This window comes from Pelobates fuscus, chromosome 10, assembly GCF_036172605.1.
Source record: "Pelobates fuscus isolate aPelFus1 chromosome 10, aPelFus1.pri, whole genome shotgun sequence".
Lineage (NCBI taxonomy): Eukaryota > Metazoa > Chordata > Amphibia > Anura > Pelobatidae > Pelobates > Pelobates fuscus.
The window spans coordinates 43,741,149-43,766,225 of NC_086326.1; the positions used below are offsets into that span (position 1 = coordinate 43,741,149).

Consider the following 25,077-nt stretch of genomic DNA (forward strand, 5'->3'; position numbering starts at 1 on the left):
TGCATGGAGACGCTGGATGTTCCCTGTAATGGAACTCCAATACTAAGATCCAAAATCTTTAGCCGGCAGGGGAGAGCCTCGGCGGGGGGCAATTGCCCCGTTGCCCCCCTTGGATCCACCAGTGGCACAGGGTGACAAAAATTCAAAAAGAATCTGGGGACCCACATATAGTTGGTTCGGTAAACAAAAGGGTGGTGTACAGACAGACGAACAAAAGGGAATAAAAGTGTTGCTAGTGCATCCATTCCACTACACTGCCCATAGAGGTGCATTGATTCAATGTATCTCTATGAGGAGATGCTGATTGGTGCATCACGTCGTTTTTCCGCAGATGCTCAATAACCTTCCAATGCTTACCTATGGGAAAACATTGGATTGACTGAGATCATCAAAATTGATGATCTCAGCCAAGGAGGTGGGGCCTGCTGTGTCGAGACCAGCGCAGCAATGGAGAAAAGGTAAGCAAAATCACCTTAGTTTTCAGCCATGCAGGTATTATTAATGGACTTTTCAGCAGATAGGATCCTGTAACTCCGTTTTCAAAATGAAATGGATTGTGTTTTTTTTTTTACTTTTTAAAAATATATATGGTATTTATTTTCTAATCAGCTGTACCAACTGATTACACTGCTTCACGCCCAGACAATACCACATGTAAGTACTTCACATTGCTATTTTGGATTTTCATGTTTCCTTTGCACGTGGTGTTTCGGTGGAGGTGTTACATTTTGTGAATCAATATTATTGGCCTTGATTTAATATTTTTTAAATCATTTAGTACTTTTGGACAAACTTTAAAAAAAATTGTTTCAAAATATTAAAATTTCAAATCATATATCATATCTAATATATATATATAAATCAAAATATTAATATGTTAGTTTTTTTTCCCAATTTTAAACTTTTATTAAAAGTTTATAAAAATATATCTGAATCATTTAAAAAGCCTATCCAAAAATAATATATCAAGGACATAATGTTACATTCAACAAATATTTTTTGCTCGATTCCTCTGGACGTAATAATAACGCAGTCTCCTGGTAGCAAAAAGTTAGTCCAATCCCAACACGGCAAATGTACATACCCTACCTAACCTCCTAACTCTCATATTTTGGCAAAAAGCCTTTTTAGCAGATACTTTATACATCTCATGCTATTCCATGTGTGAAGGTTTTTTTTTTTTTTTTTTTTTCAAAATTCTTTATTTTCAAGTTTTCAACTGTTAATGTGGGGTACAGAATAAAAAGAGGGGAGGGGTACAAGTACAATTCACATATTTGAGTGAGTAAGGATTTGGCTTGTCTGAGCCGGAGAGAAAGAGGCCGGGATAACCATGGCTCGTGAATAAGATGTCCTTGTTACGGTTACCCTTAGGCTAGCTGAGAGCTGGACCGTTTAGTCGTCTGGATTCCTAGTTGCTAAAGAGGGGAGAGCTGATTTCCATAGTATTCCATACGAGTCCTGTAAGTGTGGAATCATCCCACTAGCTATAGCATAGCTAGGATACCTTTCTACCCACAAAACGAGTCAAAGCAGCGATTTGAGGGTCAAGCAAGAACTGAGGACTGGGCTGACCAGCCTGCTTTTTATTCTGGTTACATGTAAACAGGATACTCCCAGGGGGAGGCATAAAATCACCAATCACATATTGGGTACCTCCCACACATCTCCTCCCCTCAGATAAACAGTTAACCCAATTATACAGTACATATTTTTAACCAAGTTCTGGATGTACCCCGAAACCAGGGGGTACCCCTTTAAATCCTACACCGCTGTACAGATCTTGTTCAGGGGAGCAACATATCCGAAAACCAACCCGTTCGGATGGACGGTTCAGGAGTTAGGGGCTTTCAAAGTTCGTACGGGAAAACTCCACGAACCCATGGCCATCCATAGTTATCCTGGGGGTCGCTGTGCTCCCCATGCGAAGGGTAATCGTCCTACCGAACGGTGGGCCGTTCGGTAGGTCCAGCACGAAGTTATGCTATCCTGGAGGTCTCAGCGGTGTTCGCCTGTGCGCGTCTCCGTTTTTAGTTCCAGACGATTGCTGGCAAACACCGCTGTTCGTACGTAAGATGGCCGCGAACACGTGCAAAGTCCCGAAATGGCGGCCACCTATACGTTTACACAAAGGATTCGTGCTGAACCATCCCAACGACTGCACATAAGTCAGAAAGGCGAAAATAGCATTTAAAGGTACACAGTGCAATAAGGTTTTTGTAACAGTTTTGTAACAGTGCTCCCTTTTTGTGGAACACTCTGGCAGACACCGTCTGACCCCTTTTCGGGGCAGACTAAGGCTGTCCAGACCGCTGGTTATGCTGGGCTGAGGTCCGTTTGTCTGGACAACCCATCCGCATTGCCATTCTGTTTTCCGGGTCGGTAGGAAATGGTGAAATTGAAGGGTTGCAATGATAAGCTCCAACGTAATAACCTGCCGTTATCTCCAGAGACCCGGTTTAGCCACACCAACGGGTTATGGTCGGTGACCAGAGTGAACTCTTGTCCATATAAATAGGGAGTCAATTTCTTTAATGCCCATACCAAGGCCAAACACTCCTTTTCGATCGCTGCATAACTGACTTCACGGGGCAGGAGCTTCCGGCTGATGTAGGCCACTGGATGCTCCCCTCCATCTTCACCTACTTGGCTAAGGACGGCTCCCAGCCCGAACATGGAAGCGTCTGTATGGACGATAAAACGTTTGTTAAGGGCTGGGGCCGCCAAGACAGGAGCATTAACCAAAGCATTTTTGAGGGCCTGAAAAGCCGTTTCACAGTGGGGAGACCACAGGACCTGTCGAGGTAAGTTTTTCTTGGTCAAGTCAGTCAGGGGTTTGGCAAGTGTGCTGTAGTCGGGTACAAATCGTCTGTAGTACCCTGCTGTGCCCAGAAAGGCTAAAACCTGGGTTTTAGTGATGGGGGTGGGCCAGTTGGCAACAGCTTCTATCTTGGCCCGGCTCTGGTTGCTGTTTTCCGCACCCCACCCGATGACCCAGGTACTGTACCTCGGCCATCCCAAAGTGACATTTTTCTGGTTTCAGAGTCAGGCCAGCCGCCCGGATCTGATCCAGAACCATTCCTACATGAGCTAAGTGATCCTCCCAGGACTCACTGTGAATCGCTATGTCGTCCAGGTATGCACAGGCAAAACCCTGGAAGCCATCCAGGAGTCTATCCACCAAGCGCTGGAATGTAGCGGGGGCGTTCTTCATCCCAAACGGCATTACCTTAAACTGGTATAGGCCGAAGGGGGTGACGAAGGCCGACTTGGGGATAGCCTCCGGGGCCAGGGGAATCTGCCAGTAACCCTTACAGAGGTCGATAGTGGTCAGGTTATTTCCCCTGGCTATGCGATCAAGTAGCTCGTCGACCCTGGGCATAGGGTAGGCGTCTGTTACTGTTTTTTCATTGAGTCTCCGATAGTCTACACAGAACCGGGTTGTCCCATCTTTCTTGGGTACCAGGACAACCGGGGAGGCCCAGGGACTATCGGAGGGCTCAATCACCCTGAGTTGGAGCATCTCATCTATCTCCTTCTTCATTCCGGCTCTAACTGCCTCGGGGATGCGATACGGGGGTTGGCGTAAGGGTGTTTGCCCGGGGGTATCGACCTGGTGGGTAGTTAAGGTGGTGTACCCTGGTTTCTGAGAGAACGTGAGGTGCTTGGACTGGAGGAGTGTATTGAGCTGCTCCCTTTCAGTGGGGCTAAGTCGGTCTCCTATCTGAACCTGGGTCACTACCCCTGTGGGTGGACTCTTTTCCAGTAAGTCGGGAATGGGTAGACTGTCGGGGTCTTCCTGGGGAGGACAACATACGGCGGTCACGTTCTCGGGTCGCTCCAAGTATTCCTTGAGCATGTTCACATGGAATGTCTTCCTAAGGTTGTTGTCGTGACAACTGGCTATAACATAAGTGGTGTCGCCCCTTTTTTCTACGATCTGGTATGGGCCCTGCCATGATGCTTGTAATTTGTCTGTCTTTACCGGCTTAAGTACTAACACCTTTTGTCCTACGGTAAAGATTCTCCTTCGGGCCCCCCTATCGTACCATACCTTCTGTCTTCTCTGGGCCGACTGGAGGTTAGCCTGCACTGACTTGGCTAGCTGCTCCATGCGGTCCCTGAGTTCCAATACGTATGGCACAATAGGGACACCGTCCGTTTCCGTCTCTCCTTCCCAGTGTTCCCGGATCAGGTTTAGGGGGCCCCGTACCTTTCGTCCGTAGAGTAACTCAAAGGGAGAGAACCCTGTCGTTTCCTGGGGCACCTCCCGATACGCAAATAGGAGATGCGGCAGAAAACTTTCCCAATCTCGGTACTCCTGTGTGAACGTTTTGAGCATTTGTTTGAGGGTTCCGTTAAACCTCTCACAAAGTCCGTTCGTTTGGGGGTGATAGGGTGAGCTCAGGAGGGATTTAATTTTGCAAACCTGCCAGAGTTGTTGGGTCAATTCTGCTGTGAATTGGGTGCCCCGGTCGGATAGAATTTCTTTTGGAAATCCTACCCGGGAGAACACTTGTACCAGGGCATTCGCTACCGTATCCGCTTGGATGTTGGATAGGGCGACTGCCTCGGGGTACCTGGTAGCGTAGTCTACTACGGTAAGGATGTAGCGCTTACCGGAGGGACTAGGGGTGGCCAGTGGTCCTACTAGGTCAATAGCAACCCTGCTAAAGGGTTCCTCTACAATGGGCATATTGACTAGATGGGCTTTAGGGTGATCGCCTCGCCTTCCCACTCGTTGACATACATCGCAAGTATTACAGTAATTCTTAACGTCAGCGTGTACTCCTGGCCAAAAGAATGTGTGGGTAATGCGGTGTAGCGTACGTGTTATAGCTAAGTGACCTGCCAAGGGGATGTCGTGTCCTATTTTGAGGATTTCCCAACGGTATTTGTGGGGTTCTACCAGCTGTCGCCTACGTTGTCCCTTTTTCTCTGTCAAGCGGTATAGTTTCCCTTTTTCCCATAGAAAAGTTTCGTTATCTGCCCCGCTCCCCCCTGTCTCTGCTCGTTCCCGGTATTTTTGTAATGTCGGGTCAGTCCTAGACTCGGTCTCGAAAGTAACTGGGGTGTCCCAGGGTATGGGGTCTAACAGGTCAAGAGAAGTCGGGGTTGGTCTTACCTGGGTCTCCCGCACTGGTGAGGGTTCTCGGTCCGTCCGGGCTTGTGCTCGGGTAGTCACTGGGTTCGCTTCGTTGTTATATGCTGGTGCATAGGCAGAAGTCATGGGGCCTAAATCGTTGCCCAGTAGTACTTCAGCAGGTAAATGGTCCATTATACCCACGTTCACAGCTCCTTTCCCCGCTCCCCAATCAAGATGTACTTTAGCGGTCGGAACTTTGTACACATCCCCTCCCGCCACTCTAACGGCTACGGTCTGCCCTGACCGCTTGTGTTCTGGCACCAAATGACTCTGTACCAGTGTTATGGTAGCCCCTGTGTCTCTCAACCCCTCGGTAGATCGCCCTTCGAGCCATACCTTCTGCCGATGGTGCTGTCGGTTATCCGAAGCCGCATATACCGGGTCTGCCTCGTGAAGCGGCCCCAAATATTCCTCCATAGGGGCCTCCTGGTTAACACAGAGGGCTCGGGCAGGACGGTATGGCCCAGAGGGGTAATTGTAATTCCTGGGCGTCTGGTGCGTGCCCAGAGGGCAGTTAGCCATGAAATGCCCTGGTTGCTTGCATCGGTGGCAAGTGGGCCTAGGACGATCAAAATTGTTATTGGATGGCCCTGAGTGTCTGGGGGGCCCGGCGGGTACCGGGGCCCGGAACTCCGTACGAGGAGGTGCACGGTAAACCTCTCTGGGCTCAACCCGTGCTGGAGCCCGGTAGTTTGTGGACTCGTGAAGACGTGAGTCATAGTGTTCATCAGCTAATTTGGCCGCTTCTTCTAGAGTGGAAGGTCGCCTGTCTCGCAGCCACTCCCTCCCTTTTTGTTCCATGCCATCGTAAAAATGTTCTAAGAGGAATAATTGTAAAATTTCCTCACCAGTCACAGCTTTACTTCCGTTCATCCAGTGATTTACCGCTCTCCGCATTCGGTGCGCCCATTCCATATGTGTATCGTTAGGCTTCTTTTTCGTGCCCCGAAACTGCCGGCGATACGTGTCTGGAGTTACCGCGTATCGTCTTAGCAGAGTCTCTTTAACTCGTTCATACTGTGTCACTTCCTCAGCACCCAAGGTACGAAAAGCTTCCAGGGCTCGCCCGGATAGCTTCCCAGACAAGATCGTGGGCCACTCTCTGGTGGGAATCTGGTGCAGGGCGCATTGCCTTTCGAAGTCTGCCAAGTACTCATCAATTCCTGTCTCGCTCTCCAGGAAGGATCGGAATGCCGCAAAGGGTATTTTAGGCTTCCCAGCAGTTTCAACAGGAACGATTACTTGTGGGGCTTCAGCAGTGCGTTGTGCGTTGGCCATTTCAACGTTGTAGGCTCGGGTCTTTTGTAAATCCGCGTCTGCCTCCAGCATCAATTGCTGTATCAGTTCTATAGATGGGTTTGGCCCGTATAAGGGAAGCCTCCCCCGAACAATTCTTGCCTTTGCATCATCATCCGTGATTGGTGTTTCCGCCATTGTGGAGCTTTGATCCAGTTCTGTCAATTCTGCGATCAGTTCCCTCTTTGGCCGGTTGCTGGCGTGCCTTCCTCTGCTTTCCAGTAAATCTTTCAGGGTTGTACGTTTCAATTTTGCGTAGGTGCTCTCCATCCGTTCCGTGCCTCTCCTAGGATATCCAGAATCATCCCGCCGCTGCCACCAAATGTTACGGTTACCCTTAGGCTAGCTGAGAGCTGGACCGTTTAGTCGTCTGGACTCCTAGTTGCTGGAGAGGAGAGAGCCGATTTCCATAGTATTCCATACGAGTCCTGTAAGTGTGGAATCATCCCACTAGCTATAGCATAGCTAGGATACCTTTCTACCCACAAAACGAGTCAAAGCAGCGATTTGAGGGTCAAGCAAGAACTGAGGACTGGGCTGACCAGCCTGCTTTTTATTCTGGTTACATGTAAACAGGATACTCCCAGGGGGAGGCATAAAATCACCAATCACATATTGGGTACCTCCCACACATCTCCTCCCCTCAGATAAACAGTTAACCCAATTATACAGTACATATTTTTAACCAAGTTCTGGATGTACCCCGAAACCAGGGGGTACCCCTTTAAATCCTACACCGCTGTACAGATCTTGTTCAGGGGAGCAACATATCCGAAAACCAACCCGTTCGGATGGACGGTTCAGGAGTTAGGGGCTTTCAAAGTTTTGACCGACCGCACAGACTTTCTGGCCGAAAATAGTTCCACACGTTTAGGCCTTGCGGTCGGTCTCCGTTCGTACGGGAAAACTCCACGAACCCATGGCCATCCATAGTTATCCTGGGGGTCGCTGTGCTCCCCATGCGAAGGGTAATCGTCCTACCGAACGGTGGGCCGTTCGGTAGGTCCAGCACGAAGTTATGCTATCCTGGAGGTCTCAGCGGTGTTCGCCTGTGCGCGTCTCCGTTTTTAGTTCCAGACGATTGCTGGCAAACACCGCTGTTCGTACGTAAGATGGCCGCGAACACGTGCAAAGTCCCGAAATGGCGGCCACCTATACGTTTACACAAAGGATTCGTGCTGAACCATCCCAACGACTGCACATAAGTCAGAAAGGCGAAAATAGCATTTAAAGGTACACAGTGCAATAAGGTTTTTGTAACAGTTTTGTAACAGTCCTTTAACGTTGGTCTCTTTAGCTGACGTTGTCTGATGGTCTTGAGGGTGTCATGGGGGTGAGCTGTCGCTCAGTGATTGTTTATTTAGGTTAGTACCCTATGTGTCTGGGGGGGTAACAGTGGTGGGTAGGGTAGTTGGGAGATGGGGGGGTTGCGTGTCCGCTCGTGTATCTCTGTGGTCTCCATGAGACCGGCCTCTCGCGGTCTGGTGCGGGGTTGGTCGCTGTGGGTGGGCCATGAGTTGTCGGCGTCAGTGATCTGTGGTGGCCGTTTCGGGACAAGAGCCCTTCCAGGGCGGTGGGGGCCTTGTGGTGAAAGTTATGGGGAGAGGGGCGTGGGGGTGTTGGCCCTTTGAAGGTTTCGGGTGGTGAGGGGTCGGTGTCTTGGGGGGGGCGTGGTACCCTCGTTTCCATTGGAGAATCTTCAGTTGTGTGAGGCAGGGGTTGAAGTGTCAGTTTAGGTTGGGAATAACATTGGTGGGTCGATTGCCAGTGGTCTGGCGAAATTGCATGGGGGGTCGGTGGGGGGTGAGGGGGTTAGGGGAGGTCGGAGAAGTGGTATCTTGGAGGGGTCGTAGAGGAGTAGGACGGCTGATGTCTGTAGGAGTTGGGAAAGTTTAGGGGTGGGTCAGCCTATATATGATCCAGGGGTCCCATATTTTGTTGTGGTGGTGGGTTGTGTCGTGAAGTAGGGCCGAGAGATTGTCCATTTCCCTGGCTTCCTCTATTTTCTTAATAGCTGTGTCCATGGTGGGAATGTTTTTGTTGCCCCATTGTTCGGCGATTGTACGCCGCGCGGCCAAGGCGATTTTAGCGAGTAGTTTGTTTTGTGCCCTAAATAGGGGGGGATGGGGTTTGGATAGTAACCAGACCCACGGATCAAGAGGGATCTCAGTATGAAGGAGAGCTGATGCTAGGTCTGCGATTTTCGTCCAGAGTTGTGCGATGTGTGGGCAGTGCCACCAGACATGAATGTAGGTGCCCTGTGACCCACAGCCCTTCCAGCAATCGTCCGTGGTCGAGCATTTCATTTGTTTCATCCGTAGGGGCGTCAGGTACCATCGGAGGAGCGTTTTATAGGCCTGTTCTCTATGGTTAACGTATATGGTTAGGGATGCAGTTGCTTCCCATATTGCCGACCAGTCTGATGGGTTATTGGGGGGGCCGATGTCCCTTTCCCACGCTTTGGTGTATGCGAGTGCTTCTGACGGGGAGGAGGAGTTTAGTTGGAGGTAGATGAAGGAGATTTGGCCTTTGCGTATCGGGGTGTGTAAGCAGTCTCTTTCGAATTGGGTCTGGGTAGCGGTGGCCGTGGCGGAGTGAAGGGGGTGTTGTAGGAAGCTGCGGATCTGGAGGTATCTAAAGTGGTCAAAGGTGTTCAGTGGTGTGTGCCTGGGCAGATCTGGGAATTGGAGCAGCTGGTTGGATCGAAAGAAGTGGTAGAAGCGGTAGAGTTTGTTGTCTTCGAAATGTGCGAAGTCCCTGGGATTCATGCCGGGAGGGAATTGTTTGTTCCGGAGGATTGGGGTTAGGGGTGAGGGGGAGTTGACAAGTCGGGTATGTGGTACGGTCTTGTCCCATACCTGGAAAGAGGTGTTAAGGGCTGGGGGCGTTTGTGGAGTGGCGGGTCTGGAATGTTTGGGAACCCAGAGGAGCAGTGAGGGGTGGTCCCCACCCAACAGATCGTGTTCGAGGTCCACCCATAATTTAAGTCCTTGGGGGGCGTGTAGGTGTTGTATTTGTGTCAAGTGGGCCGCCTGGAAATAGTGTAGGAAGTTGGGGAGCCCCAGTCCGCCTGTTTTCGTGGTTTTGTACATCGTGGATCTTTTTATTCTGGGTTTTTTGTTAGACCAAATGAAATTGTCGATTTTCGTCTGAAGTGCTTTGAAGTCCTTTCGGGAGATAGGGACGGGTAGGGTCTGAAATAGGTACAGGAATCTGGGGAGTAGATTCATTTTAACGGAGGCTATCCTCCCCATCCATGAGATAGGCATGGTGTTCCAGGTCTGGAGGTCCGTATAGGCTTTTTGGATTAAGGGGGGGTAGTTTAATTCGTATGTGGAGTCGGGGTTAGCCGGTAGGAGTATGCCGAGGTACCGGATGCTGGTGTCGTTATACCTAAAAGGGTGTGAGCGTCCTAGGTCATTCAGGTCATGTTCTGGGATTCCGATTGGGAGAGATTCCGTTTTGTCTAGGTTTAATTTGTACCCCGAGACTGCAGCGTACTCGTCCAGTAGTGCCAGTAGGGGAGGTATGGATTGTAGAGGGTTTGTAAGTGTGAGGAGGATATCGTCGGCATAGGCCGATATTTTGTACTCCTTTTGTCTCACAATGAGACCGGTGATTAATGGGGAATCACGAATTTTTTGCAGGAGGGGTTCAAGGGAGAGGGCGAAGAGGAGCGGGGAGAGAGGGCAGCCCTGTCTGGTGCCATTTTTAATCGTAATTGATGTTGAGATGGAGTTGGGTATAAGGAGGGTGGCCGTTGGGTTGTTATAGAGAGAAGACAGGGCCTCTATCAGGGGTTCGGGGAATCCAAATTTCCTGAGGGTGGTAAATAGGAAAGGCCAAAGGAGGCGATCAAATGCCTTTTCGGCATCCATGGACAATAGAAGGGTCGGGATCTTCCGGTGTGTTGCTACCCAAATGAGATCTAAAGTGCGTCTGGTATTATCATTGGCCTGTCTCGAGGGGATAAATCCCACCTGGTCGGGGTGGATTAATTTGGGTAGGGAGTGTTGGATGCGGTTCGCCAGGAGTTTCGTGAAGATTTTGATGTCTACGTTGAGGAGGGATATCGGTCTATAGTGGCCTGGGTCGGTGAGTGTCTTGTTTGGTTTCGGGATGAGGCTGATGTTTGACCGCAGCATATCGTCAGGTAGGGCCTCACCTTGGAGTAGCGAGTTGTAAAGCGAGGCGAGGTGTGGAAGGAGGGCAGCCGAAAATGATTTGTAGTATTGGCCCGTGAAGCCATCCGGACCTGGGCATTTATGAGGTTTGATTGATTTAATTATGAGGGCAATTTCTTCCGTTGTGGTGGGTCCGCTTTATTGGACTTATCATAATAGAGTTGTTTAGTCCACAAGAGCGCCTTTTGGGAGTCCTTGGCCATGAAGGATTTGATAGCCTGTTGGTGGATCTTTATTTGGGCCAGCTTGTCTGAGGAGGGGTCTAGTTTGTGTTGGGCCGAGGCGGTTCTCAAGGAGGATATGTGGTGTTCCAGTTCTCTGAGCTTCTTTTTTTTTAGCCTGGTGGCCTGTTCAACCAGTGTGCCCCTAACCACTGCCTTGTGTGCTGCCCACAGGGAGCTGGTTGAGGTGACCGAGTGTGAGTTTTCGGTAAAGTAGTTTTCTATGGTTGCGCGTGTGTCCCTCGTGATGTCAGGGTTTTGCAGTAGAGTGGGGTTTAATCTCCAATTCCAGGGCCTGGACGCTAGGGGAATGTCCATTTCAAGGGAGATTTCTGCATGGTCGGACCATGCAATGGTGCCTATTGTTGAGTTTGTGACCTGGGGTAGCAGGGAGGGGGAGATTAGGAACATGTCAATTCTAGAGTATGAGGTGTGGGGATGCGAGTAAAATGAGAAGTCTAGGGTGTTGGGGTGTTGTAGTCTCCATACGTCCTGGAGGTTTGTGTGGAGTAATTTGTCCAGTCTCGTTGGGTGGGGGGTGGACCTTTTCGTGTGGAGCGTGGGGCGTTTTCGGTCAAATTCAGGGGCCATAGTCGCATTAAAGTCCCCACCTACAACCAGGTGGTGGGAGCTAAATAGTTTTAAGTGTGCCCTGAGGGTCGACCAGAAGGACGGGTCAGGGGTATTGGGAGCGTAAATGGAAGTGATCGCGTATTTGTGGGTCCCCAGATGTCCCACTATTGTGAGGTATCTGCCTTGGGGGTCCGGGATAGAGCGCGTGAAGTGAATCGGACAGGATTTGTGGATCAGGATGGCCACTCCGTTGTTTTTCCCGTGATGGGAATTAGCTAGATGGCATGTGGTGTAGTGTTTGTTGCGTAAAGGAAAGGGTCTAGAGTCAACGTAATGTGTTTCTTGGAGGAGGATTAGTTCCGCTCGCGAGTGGGTTGCCCATCTCAAAAGTTGGTGTCTTTTAGCTGGGTTGTTGAGGCCTTTGCAGTTAAGTGATATACACGAGAGTGTCCTAGGCATTTCAGGTGTTATGGGTGTGGTGGGGGTACGGTGGGACGGGGTGGTCCTCGAGAGGAGTGGTAGCTTAGTTGCGAGGGAGGGCTGTGAGGCAAGGGAAGGGTGGGGGTGTAACGTCTTGGGCTGGAGGGTAAGGGTGTGGGGAATCGGGTCTGTAGAATCCCTGGTCTTATAGAGTACTAGCCAGGTGGTGTTGTTTGGGGGGGTGTTGGTGTTGCCTGAGGGGTGAGGGGTCGTATGTGCTTCGTGCCCTGTCGTGGGCGTTTGTGTAAGTCTGGGGGGAGAGGAGGAAGGTTTTCACATTCCCTCTGTCCTCCCCCCCCAGCACGCAGTGGTGTGGTACACTCACGGTTGTAGGTTTCTCAAGATAACGGTCCTAGGTAGTGCCGGGAGTGGTTTCTCTGTGGAGTCACAAGTGGGAGATAGAAGTCAGTTGGCGTCCGGGATGGGTGTCTCGATGTGGGGATGATGGTCTGTGAGGTGCGTCATTGAAGTGGGGTCAGTCCCATGTCGAGTCCGTTGTTTTCAGCTTCTGGGGGTGAAGTGCTATTCCGGACTGGAACAAACATAAAAATAAAAGCATTCAAAAGGCATAACTGAACAGTAATTAACAACATTGAACAAGTAGGGATTATAGGTTGCATTTACCCGCAGTTGTGTGCATAGACAATAGATATCAAGGTGTAGGGGCGCCAAGTCAGGAGTTACGGCACTCAGCATTAGTGACTTCTTGTTTACCCAGTACCTATGTTTGGGCTTAGTCAGTAGGGCATGGAGTGTTAGAGCAGGTTAGGAGGGTTATGAGAGCAGACCCCTCTCTAGGGTTGGTTTAAAGTATAATTTCTAAGGTCGGGGTCATATCACCCCGGTAGGTCGGGAGGGCTAGTATTGTTGGGTTCGTCGGGTTGTAGTGTGTGAGCGGGTGAGGACACCATGTGGAGCCCCAGACGGGTGAGGACACCACATGGAGCCCTAGACCCTCCACATCCGTCCGGAGCGACAGTCTCCCTGTAGGTGGGTCAGAGGCACCCGAACCGGGTGTACCCCAAAGGTGTATCTTAGTGTCTGCTCCCCCCTTCCCAAGAGCTGCTCCCTATTCTGGGGCCTGTCCCGAATGTCTCAAGGTCATCTCCCTGTTTCCAGGTAAGACATGAGTTAGGTAGGGATCCGTCAGGAGTGAGGGAGTCCACAGGGAGCAGCCGTGTACCCCAGTGGTCTCACTCCCCCAGATAGAGGCATACCTGGGGATGTAGATTTCACCCTTCCTTTCCCTTATCCGTATAACGTATATGCTCCCCTATGTAACATCCTGTTATTGGTTTCTATGGTATTATAAATGTTTTTTTTTTTTTTTTATGTTTTTTTTTTTTTTTTTTTTTGTTATTTACTTATTTATTTATTGATTGATTCTCCCCCTTCTTTGTCTCCTCCCCCACCCTATTTCTTGTTTATTTTTTATAATTTTTATTGTTCTTTTTTTTTTTTCTTTTATTATTTATTATAGTTTATTTTATTTTATTTATTTATTTTTGTTAGATTTTTGTATTATATGTAAATATTGTTTCCCTTCTATTTTATAGTGCTATAATAATGGGGGGGTTAGGGTCCAGTCTTGTTACCCAGCCGTCTATCGTGGTCTTGGGCATTGAGAGCTGTGGGGGGTGATCCTCCTATCTTGGCTAGTGGCAGTACGCTCCGGTCTCTTAGTAGGCCTACTTTGGGTGCGTGGAGAGACTATGGGGCAAGAAGTGACAGGGGGTCGGGTCGGGGCACCTGTCGGGGGAGTAATCCAATGGTCCTAACAGGAAAGCGTGAGTATGCACCCCAGGTGGCTAAGGGATTGTGCCATAATTTCAGGGATCTCGATCCACATACATTACCCCGTGGACCCCCCACCCCAAGTCCCTCCGGTCCCACCCCAAGGTCCCCTGGTATACTTGCTATATCTTGGCATAGTCCGGTGGTAGAGTTCCTCTTCCCGGGCTCGGCAGGTGAGTCATATGGGCCCGGGATGGTGTCTGTGGTGTAGTCGTAGTGGAGAGTTCGGGGGAGCGTTTCCCAGGCCTGACCATAAGATCAATGATCGGGGCAGGTGGAAGTTTGAGGTCTCGTTCAGCAGAGGGTGTGTTCATCGGGTAGCAGGGCGTCTGGTGTGTCATGCAGGGTTGTGGTGAGTGTTATCTTGGTGCAGGTAATGCTGGGGTCAGGGAAGTGTTGCGGTTACCAATCTTGCGAAGCGTTGCTGGTCTCCGGTTCCCGTGGCTGTGATCTTTTCTTTTTAGGGGGACGTGGAGAGCGGGACCTGGTGTCTTGGCGGGCGTCGGTCTCTCGTCGGAAGGCGGGGGTGTTTTGCAACAGTTGGACTCCCAGCGAGTCCGCAAAGGGCCCCATCTCTGCTGGATGCAGGAGTATGTGGGTTTGTTCGTCCTTTCTGACAATCAACTTGAAGGGATGGCCCCACATGTATTTCAGCCCTTGTTGGTGGAGGGCCATAGTGAGGGGTTTGAGGTCTCTCCGCTTCTTCAACGTTAGCGGTGAGAGGTCCTGAAAAAAGGTGAGCATGGTGTCTTTGTATTTGGGCTGTTCGTGTCTGGCCGCCTGGATTAATTTTTCCTTTGCCGTGAAATGGTGGAGGCGGGTGATGACGTCCCTCGGGATAGTTTGGTTAAGGTTGGGCGGTTTCAAGGCCCGGTGAGCCCTATCTATTTCCAGGTCGATGGGTGTGAGGTCCGGGGCCATCCTTTGAAATATGGCTTTAAGCGTGGGTAGTAGTTGCTCGTGGGAGACCGCCTCGGGTAGGCCGCGGATGCGGATATTATTTCTCCGCGACCTATTATTCAGGTCCTCCATGCCGGCCTCTAGAGCTGAAATTTTGCCATGGAAATATGCGATGTCTTGGGCATGTTCCTGTGTGGTAGACGCTAGTTTAGATATGCGGGTCTCCGCCTGGTCTGTGCTGGAAGCTAGGGTGGTCACTTCAGCTTTGAGGTCCTCAAGCTGTTTGGTGATTTCCGCGGCCACGTGGGTTTTGATGTCGGCGGTGGCCTCGCGGAGCATGCCACGGAGTACCCCGATGGTGAGTGGGGCTGTTGTGTCCGATGAGGGGACGGTATCCTCGGGTTCAGAGTCATCCTCTTCTGTTGGTTGGGAGTTAGTAGGCCTCTGTGAGGTGGTCGGCGTACGGAAGAGAGTTGCTACCGACGGGGTTTGATCCCGTTTTTTCTTCCCACCGCCCATGGTGTCGGAGGTTGGGTAGGGTGAGTGGCACCGTTCAATGTTGTTTGTAGATGGTTGTGACTAACAGGGGTGTCGATGTTAGTGGATTAGCGTGCTGTGGGGAGAGAGAGCTCGGGAATCAGGCGTCCATCTTCCTCTGAGGTCAGGCTCCGCCCCCACCGTGAAGGTTTTTTTTTAATATGGTTCTGTTATCATTCTGCAGTCCATGCTCTAACTTGTGAGTTAACTTGTGAGTCACACTCACTAATTATGTAAGACTGGTAATTTAGCTCAAATGTTGCAATGCTAGTTGTGTATTTATTTTAAGTGACAATAGGAGAATGTGACCCAAATGGGAAAAATAGTTAACATGTACATTTACACTGAAAACCAACCTCTTCAATTAAAAGTGAAAAAATATAAACAAAACTCTAAAACTAGTAATTTCAAAAACAAAATGATCAAATCTGCAAAACATACATTCTTATAAACCCTTCTAATTTATTACTACCACGCTACTGATTATAAAGAAGAAAGAGTAAGAAAAAGTGGAAAAACGTGTATTAAATATCGCCACTAGGTGTCAGAGCGACAATAAGATAGTACAGTAAAGAGAAAAAATAACAGCATATTGAAAATGTAACTGACGCCAACAGTTCTTGTGTAGTTGTTGTCAGAAAAGGAATATGGGTAGTATAATTGCATGTAGCTGTGATATTCATCATAAAATAGAACGTCCGGCTAGTCTTATCACAGCAGAAATGTTATGTTGAGTAGGTGATATGCCTTCTACAGGCATAGCCAGGATCCAGTGTGACATATTGGATAAACTAGAGTGGCTTCCTCGGGACCACATGCTAAGCTGGTTTTAGACTTTGCCCCTCTCCTCTCCGAGCAGCCAATATGGCGTCCAGCAGTCTTGTGGTATACCAGCCTGGAACCTCCGAGTGCTCTCTGACCCCTCTGGTGTTGCAGTTAAGAACTTGGGTCCAGGCTGCAAAGTATGCAGGCCTTAATTCTGAAATGCATTTAAAATAGAGTGAGTCAGAGGCAGTCTAGAGTCTCTAATACAAAGAGCATAATACAGATTAAAGAACAGCGAACACAACAAAATACAGTTTAAATTTTACAGGGCTACTTAAAATCACCTATCTTAGCAAACATATATGGGGATTCAGTTATACCATATAACGATATTGTGTTAGTCCCATGACTATGCCACAGGAACCTAATATCGGCGGCTCCTACACAAATTTCAACATGGGAGATTAACATGCTAACTACAATTCTTAATGCATAAACTGATTCCAGAGACTTTCCTCAAATTTATGGTTCCTCCAAAAGGAGCACCTATAATGAATGGGTGGGGTGCTCAGCTCGATAGGAATCTGGTCTGGATTCCAAATATACACAGAAAAAAACATGTGTTTCTTTAGCAGTGGTGCTGCCTTAAAGATCAGAATTTATATTTTAAAAAAAATACAGATTAAGGAATGTCATGCATGCACACAAACAAATATAAATAATGAACTGAATAGGAATTCCAAAATAGGTTCTCCCTCCAAGCTGCTCTTTTGTGCCCTGCAATGGGTTAAGAAAAATTGGTTAAAAGTTTACATAAGGTCATGTGATATGTTTTGCATAACCCTAATCCTGTGAAAATGCACACCTGTGTTAATGCGCTTGAAAATAGCTATCTTAATCTAATTTTTCTTAATAAAGTAATATACTTTTATATTTTTCTGCAAAAATCTCACTATTCTGTGTTGTGCTCATCTAAAGGGATATCCCCCAATTTACAGAGATAATGTCAGAAAGGGAGAAATTAGTACATTTAGATATTCATTGCCTTTTACGTTTTTGTTTTGTTTTTTGTTTATTTTTTTGTTTTGTTTCTCAGGATATACCTCTTGCAGAGGTTTTATTAGTAACTGTGTTTGATATCTTTACTATATACGACCTTGTGGGTCACCTGAACTCCCAGTACGTACACCTTCAACTTTGCACGTCAACAAACCCATGTTCTGACTTATCTAAACTACAGGATATATATTCCGATGGTGTACGTTCCACGTCTCGGGAATTTACATCATTGAATAAAAAACAAACAAACTGAAAACCACTAGTAATTTGTATTAACCTTTTTTACGAAAAGCTTTGTTTTCTTTTACTTTTATATTTAATATTTAGCAACTGACATAACAATCCAGCTCAGACAAGACAAGGCCAGGGTATACATTGCACATAAGGAGGAGAAAGGGAAACGTTTCTCCTATTCTCTGTATACGTTCACAATGCTGACTGCCAGGTGCAAAGGCCAATGTTTATAGCAATGACAGAAGGCAGCTAACATGGAGACACCCGTTACAAGATAAAATTTGTGGATTTCCAAATTTTAATTTATTGATCATACCTCACAAATACATATCTGTTAAACATAGGGCATGAGTAAATATGATGTGAAAATCCTGCGTAGGCTCTCTGATTTCCTGGTGACCTAATTAGAGGATGTGCTGTGTGTATGTGTGTCTCTGAAAGGGACACTCAAACTGTGCTTCAAACTGTCAATCAGTGGATAGGATGCCTCAAGGCCTCACCAAACTGTTGCTAGAGACAAATCTCCAGAAACTATGGACCTTTTTAACATACTAACTGGTAGTCTGTGTTAGAACATATCTGCAAATACTTCCTAATTTCGGGGGGGACGTCAGAGGATTTCTATTCGTTTTAACATGCTGAGGAGATAAAACATCACAGAGCGCTCAAATTTATGACATGGCCTTTAGTGCCACCAAAGCGTTAATCAGCCCATGGAGATATATTTATAAAAAAAACAAAATATAGCGATTCTGAGATAATTGGACCACTGCTTGTTCTCCGTATAAAAAATCCTTTATTACGAAATCTTCTAAAATCAATAAATAGACACACAGTGGAAAATGCTCCAAAAAGCCTTTAGTGCCACAGCACGGTGTATCATATTATATATATGTCATGTGGTTATGTCATTCCAGACCAGAATTACACATGTGGAGGTTCCTTAACACAATCATCAGGCTTTATATCCAGTCATCTCTATCCAAATCACTACTTGAAAAATGCTACTTGTGTGTGGGTTATCCGGACGGCGCCAAATACCTATGTGGAGCTTGTGTTCCTAAATTTTTTGTAAGTATTCGGACAATATAAGAAGCAACTACTGCACGTAAACTGTAGTTTTTGTAATGAAGAGCAGTAGAACCTTGAGGAGGTTCTCCTGTCCTCCTCAGAACTCTCCATACAAGGAGTGCATAGTCATGTATGTCGAGAAATTGATTGTCAGATGATGGGGGAGTATATTTGATTTAGACTTATTGATCAATTTATTTGTTAACAATTCTCCAAGTTTAATGCATTGACATGACATTTTTTTCCACTTTAATTTAAACTGAAATTGTTTGTACAATAATGACATACATTATTGGTCCTTAATATGATGTATCTAAATGCAAACTGCAACTGCATGAGTAAATTGGAGTTTTAAGTGCTCTGGTTTGGGTTTTTTTAAGTCTCTAGTCTGTTTCAAACCTTAAATCATAGACACATAGAATGTGATGGCAGATAAGAACCGTTTGGCCCATCTAGTCTGCCCAATTTTCTAAATCCTTTCATTCTTCGCTGGCCTTATCTCAAGTCTAGGACAGCCTTATGCCCATCCCACGCATGCTTAAACTCCCTCACTGTGTTAACCTCTACCACTTCAGCTGAAAGCCTATTCCATGCGTCCACTACCCTCTCAGTAAAGTAATACTTCCTGATATTATTTTTAACTTCCTGAAATTATTTTTAGTTTGTGTTTATTAAATGGTTCTAAAAATGGTCTAAGACACATGAGCGTTTTTCTGCCTAAATTTTGACTTGGTCGTTCAGAAATATATGATTTTAAGAAAAGACTGCCTAACTTAAAGTGGCAGTTACAAAAGTAAAAAGAACACTTTTCTAGTAGAAAAAGTGATTGTAATGCTGGTGAAAGTATATACATTCTAAATATTTGGCAAGGGCACAAAAAGAAGCAAAGGTGTTAAAAAACAGATAGATTTCATAATATTCATATATATGAGTAATATAGACAGACAGGCATACTAATACGTTCAATTTAAAAAATTATGGTGTGTGTAACATTTTGTATGAGCAGATTATAAATTGTGTTTTGTGTAATATAAATGTTTGCTGTATGCCATCAATAATCTCATCTCATCCCTCTAAGTATGAACAATAGTGAGAATACAAGTCCCAGCTGTGACCACGAATGGGTAAAGGTATATGATGGACCGCCAGAGAGCTCTATTCTTCTTGGAAAGATTTGCCGAGCTGAAAATACCAGTTTTTATTCTTCTTCCAATATTATGGCTATTGAATTCAGAAGTGATAGCATTGCTCGAGGAACAGGCTTCCTAGCTGAATACAGAACCCGCAGTGCAATCACCGACATACCAGGTAATACTGTAACAGCAGAGAGCATTATAATACTGAGAATAAATATATACACATCTGTACAATATTGTGTATTCAAAATGTACTGGTTGGGGTAATCGTCATGCTACCATTGTCAGATCAGAATTGTTATGTATTGGCAATGAATTTGTAAGTTAAGTAAATTGCTAACTTTTTTAAGAAGAATGATAGAATATATATTTTTTTACTACCTGGGGGTGGGGGTGAACACTATAGTAGAACACTTTAATGTTAGAAATACAGGGTTATATTCCTAATATTAGAGTGTTCCTTTAACCTAATGGGGTTACTGAATCCTTGATTGCTTCCCTGGTGGCCCAAAGTAGTGGATGTGCTGTGTTGGTGTGTCCCTTCATCTGGCATACTAAACTTGGCAGTGCACGCTCACTCTCTGCAGTTGTACCCCCTAACTCTCTGTAGTGGTACGTCCTCACTCTCTCCAGTGGTACTCTCTCACTCTCTGTAGTGGTGCTCACCCACTCTCTGTAGTGGTACTCCCTAACTCTCTGCAGTGGTACTCCCCCACTTTCTGCAGTGGTACTCCCCCACTTTCTGCAGTGGTACTCCCTCACTCTCTGCAGTGGTACGTCCTCACTCTCTGCAGTGGTACACCCACACTCTCTGTAGTGGTACGTCCTCACTCTCTGCAGTGGCACGCCCTAACTCTCTGCAGTGGTACGCCCACACTTTCTGCAGTGGTACGCCCACACTCTCTGCAGTGGTACGCCCACACTCTCTGTAGTGGTACACCCACACTCTCTGTGGTGGTACTCCCTCACTCTCTGCAGTGGTGCACCCTCACTCTCTGCAGTGGTGCACCCTCACTCTCTGTAGTGGTGCACCCTCACTCTCTGCAGTGGTACTCCCACACTCTCTGCAGTGGTACGCTCACACTCTCTGCAGTGGTACTCCCTCACTCTCTGCAGAGGTACGCCTTCACTCTCTGCAGCGGTACGCCTTTACTCTCTGCAGTGGTACGCCCTCACTCTCTGTAGTGGTACGCCTTCACTCTCTGTAGTGTTACACCCACACTCTCTGTAGTGGTACTCCCTCACTCTCTGTAGTGGTATGTCCTCACTCTCTGCAGTGGTACATCCTAACTCTCTGCAGCGGTACGCCCACACTCTCTGTAGTGGTACTCCCGCACTCTCTGTAGTGGTACGCCTTCACTCTCTGCAGTGGTACGTCCTCACTCTCTGTAGTGGTACGTCCTCACTCTCTGCAGTGGTAGGTCCTAACTCTCTGCAGTGGTATGCCCACACTTTCTGCAGTGGTATGCCCACACTCTCTGCAGTGGTACGCCCACACACCCTGTAGTGGTACTCCCTCACTCTCTGCAGTGGTATTCCCTCACTCTCTGCAGTGGTATTCCCTCCCTCTCTGCAGTGGTACTCCCTCACTCTCTGCAGTGGTACGCCCACACTCTCAGTAGTGGAACGCCCACACTCTCAGTAGTGTTACGCCCACACTCCCTGTAGTGGTACTCCCGCAGTCTCTGTAGTGGTACGCCTTCACTCTCTGCAGTGGTACTCCCTCACTCTCTGCAGTGGCACTCCCTCACTCTCTGCAGTGGTACTCCCTCAATCTCTGCAGTGGTAAGCCCTCACTCTCTGCAGTGGTACACCCACACTCTCAGTAGTGGTACAACCTCACTCTCTGCAGTGGTACTCCCTCATTCTCTGCAGTGGTACTCCCTCATTCTCTGCAGTGGTACGCCCACACTCTCAGTAGTGGTACGCCCACACTCTCAGTAGTGTTACGCCCACACTCCCTGTAGTCGTACTCCCGCAGTCTCTGTAGTGGTACGCCTTCACTCTCTGCAGTGGTACTCCCTCACTCTCTGCAGTGGTACTCCCTCACTCTCTGCAGTGGTAAGCCCTCACTCTCTGCAGTGGTACACCCACACTCTCTGCAGTGGTACACCCACACTCTCAGTAGTGGTACTCCCTCACTCTCTGCAGTGGTACGCCCACACTCTCAGTAATGGTGTACACTTTCTGCAGTTGCTTTTTGACCTTGGCATGGTCTCCTGGTTGTGCTGTGATTCAATAGAGGGCGTCAGTCAGAGGGGAACACTGATCATGGCTGAATGAGAAGAACACACAGACACAACTCATTCACAGAAACTGATCACATTGCCCCCTTACAGGCTGGCATTCCAGTGGAATATCTCATTGACCTAATGATACCCACCTGGGCCAGGAAGAGAAGTCTTATCAGTGTATTGTTACATTGAGAATTACTTACTTCTAATATGTAGTTTGTGGCATTAACCTCTTAAGGACAGATGATGGAACTTTGTCCATCATGCGGGCCTTTTACTTCTGAAGCAGTGTCTATAAGGGGTTAATCATGTTTAGCCATATATACACTGTACAGATCAGTATATATATGACTAAACATATCTATCTATCTATCTATCGTCCAGAGAGCTGTGCAATCATTGCACAGACTGATCCCAGCAACAAACCGCTGGACACCATGTTTTTTTTTAGACAATCTTTATTTTTATTTTGGATAGCATAGCAAGAGGTATTATAACAATAACAAGCAAAAACATGCCATGAGTACAATTCACCAATCTTATAGCAGGTGTACATCAAATATTCCAGGGTAGAGAGTTTTAGTTAATAGGAGACTGCATAAGATATTGAGTGCGCAATATATTCACAGCTGCTATACATATCTTGTTAACCCCTAGTACAGTCGAGGTGGTAGGACTTTTGTAGAACTCTCGTCGGAGATCCCTGTAAGACATATCAGGCTATCTGGAATTCTGTGCAATGTTTAGTGATACAAAGTTATACTGTTATGAAGCTGCATGCAGCTCTCAACCTATTTCCCTCTGATTCGATTTCTCATCTCACTCCAGTAGTTCCCCCCAGTAACATGTGGGACTATCCGTGTGTCTGTAGTCAAACTACGTGCCATCTTCGCAGGGATATGGGGCCACCACAAAGTTGAACGTCAGTGGGGTATCTATGACTGGTCCATGTGAGCTAGAACAGGACACTAGGTGGTAGAAAGTCAAGTCGGTGGAGGGGAGAGTGTCTACCCTATGACGGGTCTGTGAGTTCGTCACTCGGGACGGTCGAGAGCGCTTATAGGCCGTACCCAATACGGTACAATACAGTGCGGAAATCAGGGGGGGTGTCTCTACGGAGGAGTTAAGGAGTCTGACTGTCGGGGCTAAGGGGATGGGAGGAGGGAAAGAGGGAGGGTGAGGGTAGGGAGGGTCGGGTTGCCTGTCTCCCACCCCCCGCCCCGGCGGCCGATATGTGCCACAGCCATGGCGTCCAGACATGGGTACATTTTTCCTGTCTATCCTGTAGGGCCGCCGTAAGGGATTCCATGGTATATATATCCCCCACCCTGTCCATCCACTGCCGGAGTGTAGGCGCATCCCGCTGCTTCCACATCGTGGGGATCAGTGATGTGGCTGCCGTCAGCAAGTGTTTTATCAGGGATTTTTTATAGGCAGCAAGCGACATGTCTGTGTGGTGAAGGAGCATGGAGAGGGGTTGGAGCGGTAGTGTAACATCCGTGATCTGTTGAATGGAATCCCTGACCGCTGTCCAAAAGGGGATAATCTCGGGGCAGTTCCACCAAATGTGCAGATAGGAGCCGTCTGAGGCTCCACACCTCCAACAGTCTCCAGGTATCTCCGCGTCCATGCGGTGCAGAGTGTCCGGTGTCCTGTACCAGTGCGTAAGGATCTTAAAGTTCGTCTCTTGGAATTTGGAGCTGATGGAGCACTTATGTGACAGAATGAAAATCTTTTCCCACTCCTGGTCTGTGAGTGTGGTCCCCGTGTCCCTTTCCCATCTGGAAACATATCTCGGAGGTGACAGGTGTTCGCTAGCTAGAAGATGTGCGTATAGCCTAGAGACCCCCTTATCCGGGTGTGACCTGGCTGTGCAGAGAGTTTCAAACTGTGTGAGGGCTCTGTGTAGGCATTGTGTGGCTGGGAAAGTCTTGTAGTATGCTTGAATTTGCATGTAATGGAAGGTGTCTAGTCCCGTGGGTACCCTGTCCCCTATGATGTCCGCCAGGGGTTTAAGTCGGTTCCCTAGTGTGAGATGCTGAAAGCTAAGCCAGTCGGAGTCGGTGTATGTGCTGAGGTCTGCAGGTGTTAGTCCCCCACCCACCCCCGGGTTGTGCGTTATGGGCGTGAGAGGACTGTCCGTGGTCGTAAGTTGGTGTGAGTATCGCAGTGTGCACCAGATTTGCAGTGTGGCGTCGATCAGGGGGTTGCCAATTCGCAAGGCTCCCAGCGTTAGAGTGCTTAACCAGAGGCGTGAGGGGAGAACGCCACCCGCCTGCGCGAGTTCCATGGGGACCCACAGCTTGTTGGTTGGGCGGGCGTGCCAGTCCACCAGCCTGAGTAGGTGGGCTGCTTGATAGTATCTCAGGAATGACGGGAGTCCTGCGCCTCCTCTCGTTTTTGGGCGTTCTAGTATCGCCTTGCTTACCCTACTCTTTCTCCCGTTCCAAACAAAGTCTCTCACCGCCGCGGAGATCGTTTGGAAAAAGGTTCTTGGCAGCGTAACGGGGACCGCTTGGAACAAAAATAGCAGGCGGGGCAGCACATTCATTTTAACAACGTTGATCTGGCCAAACCAGGAGACATAAAGGCCCCTCCAGCGCCGGAGGTCATTCTGTAAGGTCGAAAGGATGGGGAGGAAGTTTAACTGGTACAGTAGGGTCAAATTAGTAGGTAGCCAGATCCCGAGGTATTTGAGCTTATCAGTGCACCATGAAAAGCGGAATTGTGAGTGTAGGTGAGCGATCCCTGCCGCAGTGAGTGAAATCGGTAGGGCCTCCGATTTAGTCATGTTCAGTTTGAGATTGGAGATGTCTCCAAACTCCCTGAAGGCCCGAAGCAGGTTGGGGAATGACACTATGGGGTTGTCTATGAAAAACAGCATGTCGTCGGCGTATGCTGCCACCTTATGCTCCACTCGGTGCATGCTGTACCCCGTAATACCCCCGTCCCGTCTGACCGCCTCCAGGAAGGGCTCCAGGGTGAGGGCGAACAGGAGGGGGGACAGGGGACAGCCTTGCCTGGTGCCGTTGCGTATGTTGAACGGGGCCGAGAGCGCTCCGTTGATCCGGATACGTGCCGTGGGGTTAGTATACAAAGCTAAGATCCATGAGCGGATGTTGGGCCCGAACTGCATATGACGCAGGGTAGCTTCTAGGTACTTCCAATCCACCCGGTCAAAGGCCTTTTCTGCGTCCGTGGAAACCAGTACCAAGTTTTTGTCGGTCGACCGGGCGGAGTGGATCAGATTGAGGGCTCGGATAGTATTGTCCCGTGCCTCTCTACCAGGGACAAAGCCCACCTGGTCCGGGTGGATCAGCGCGGGGAGTATGCGGGAGAGTCTCAGGGCCATGGTCTTGGCAAATAATTTTAGATCTGCATTGAGTAGTGATATCGGTCTATAACTCCCGCAGTCAGAGGGGTCTTTACCGTCCTTGGGTATTACCG

The 25,077-nt window shown here is 48.2% G+C and overlaps 1 protein-coding gene across 1 annotated transcript in view; it reads left to right on the forward strand.

The window, feature by feature from the left end:
- Nucleotides 1-619: 619 nt before the first annotated feature.
- SPADH (spermadhesin family member) overlaps nt 620-25,077 on the forward strand; it is a 30,444-nt gene continuing 5,986 nt past the window's right edge. Inside the window, exons 1-3 of the mRNA XM_063433822.1 lie at nt 620-654; nt 18,107-18,260; nt 19,339-19,568. Coding sequence (XP_063289892.1) covers nt 19,340-19,568 — 229 coding nt within the window. The 5' untranslated portion in view covers nt 620-654; nt 18,107-18,260; nt 19,339. The remainder of the gene's footprint in view (nt 655-18,106; nt 18,261-19,338; nt 19,569-25,077) is intronic.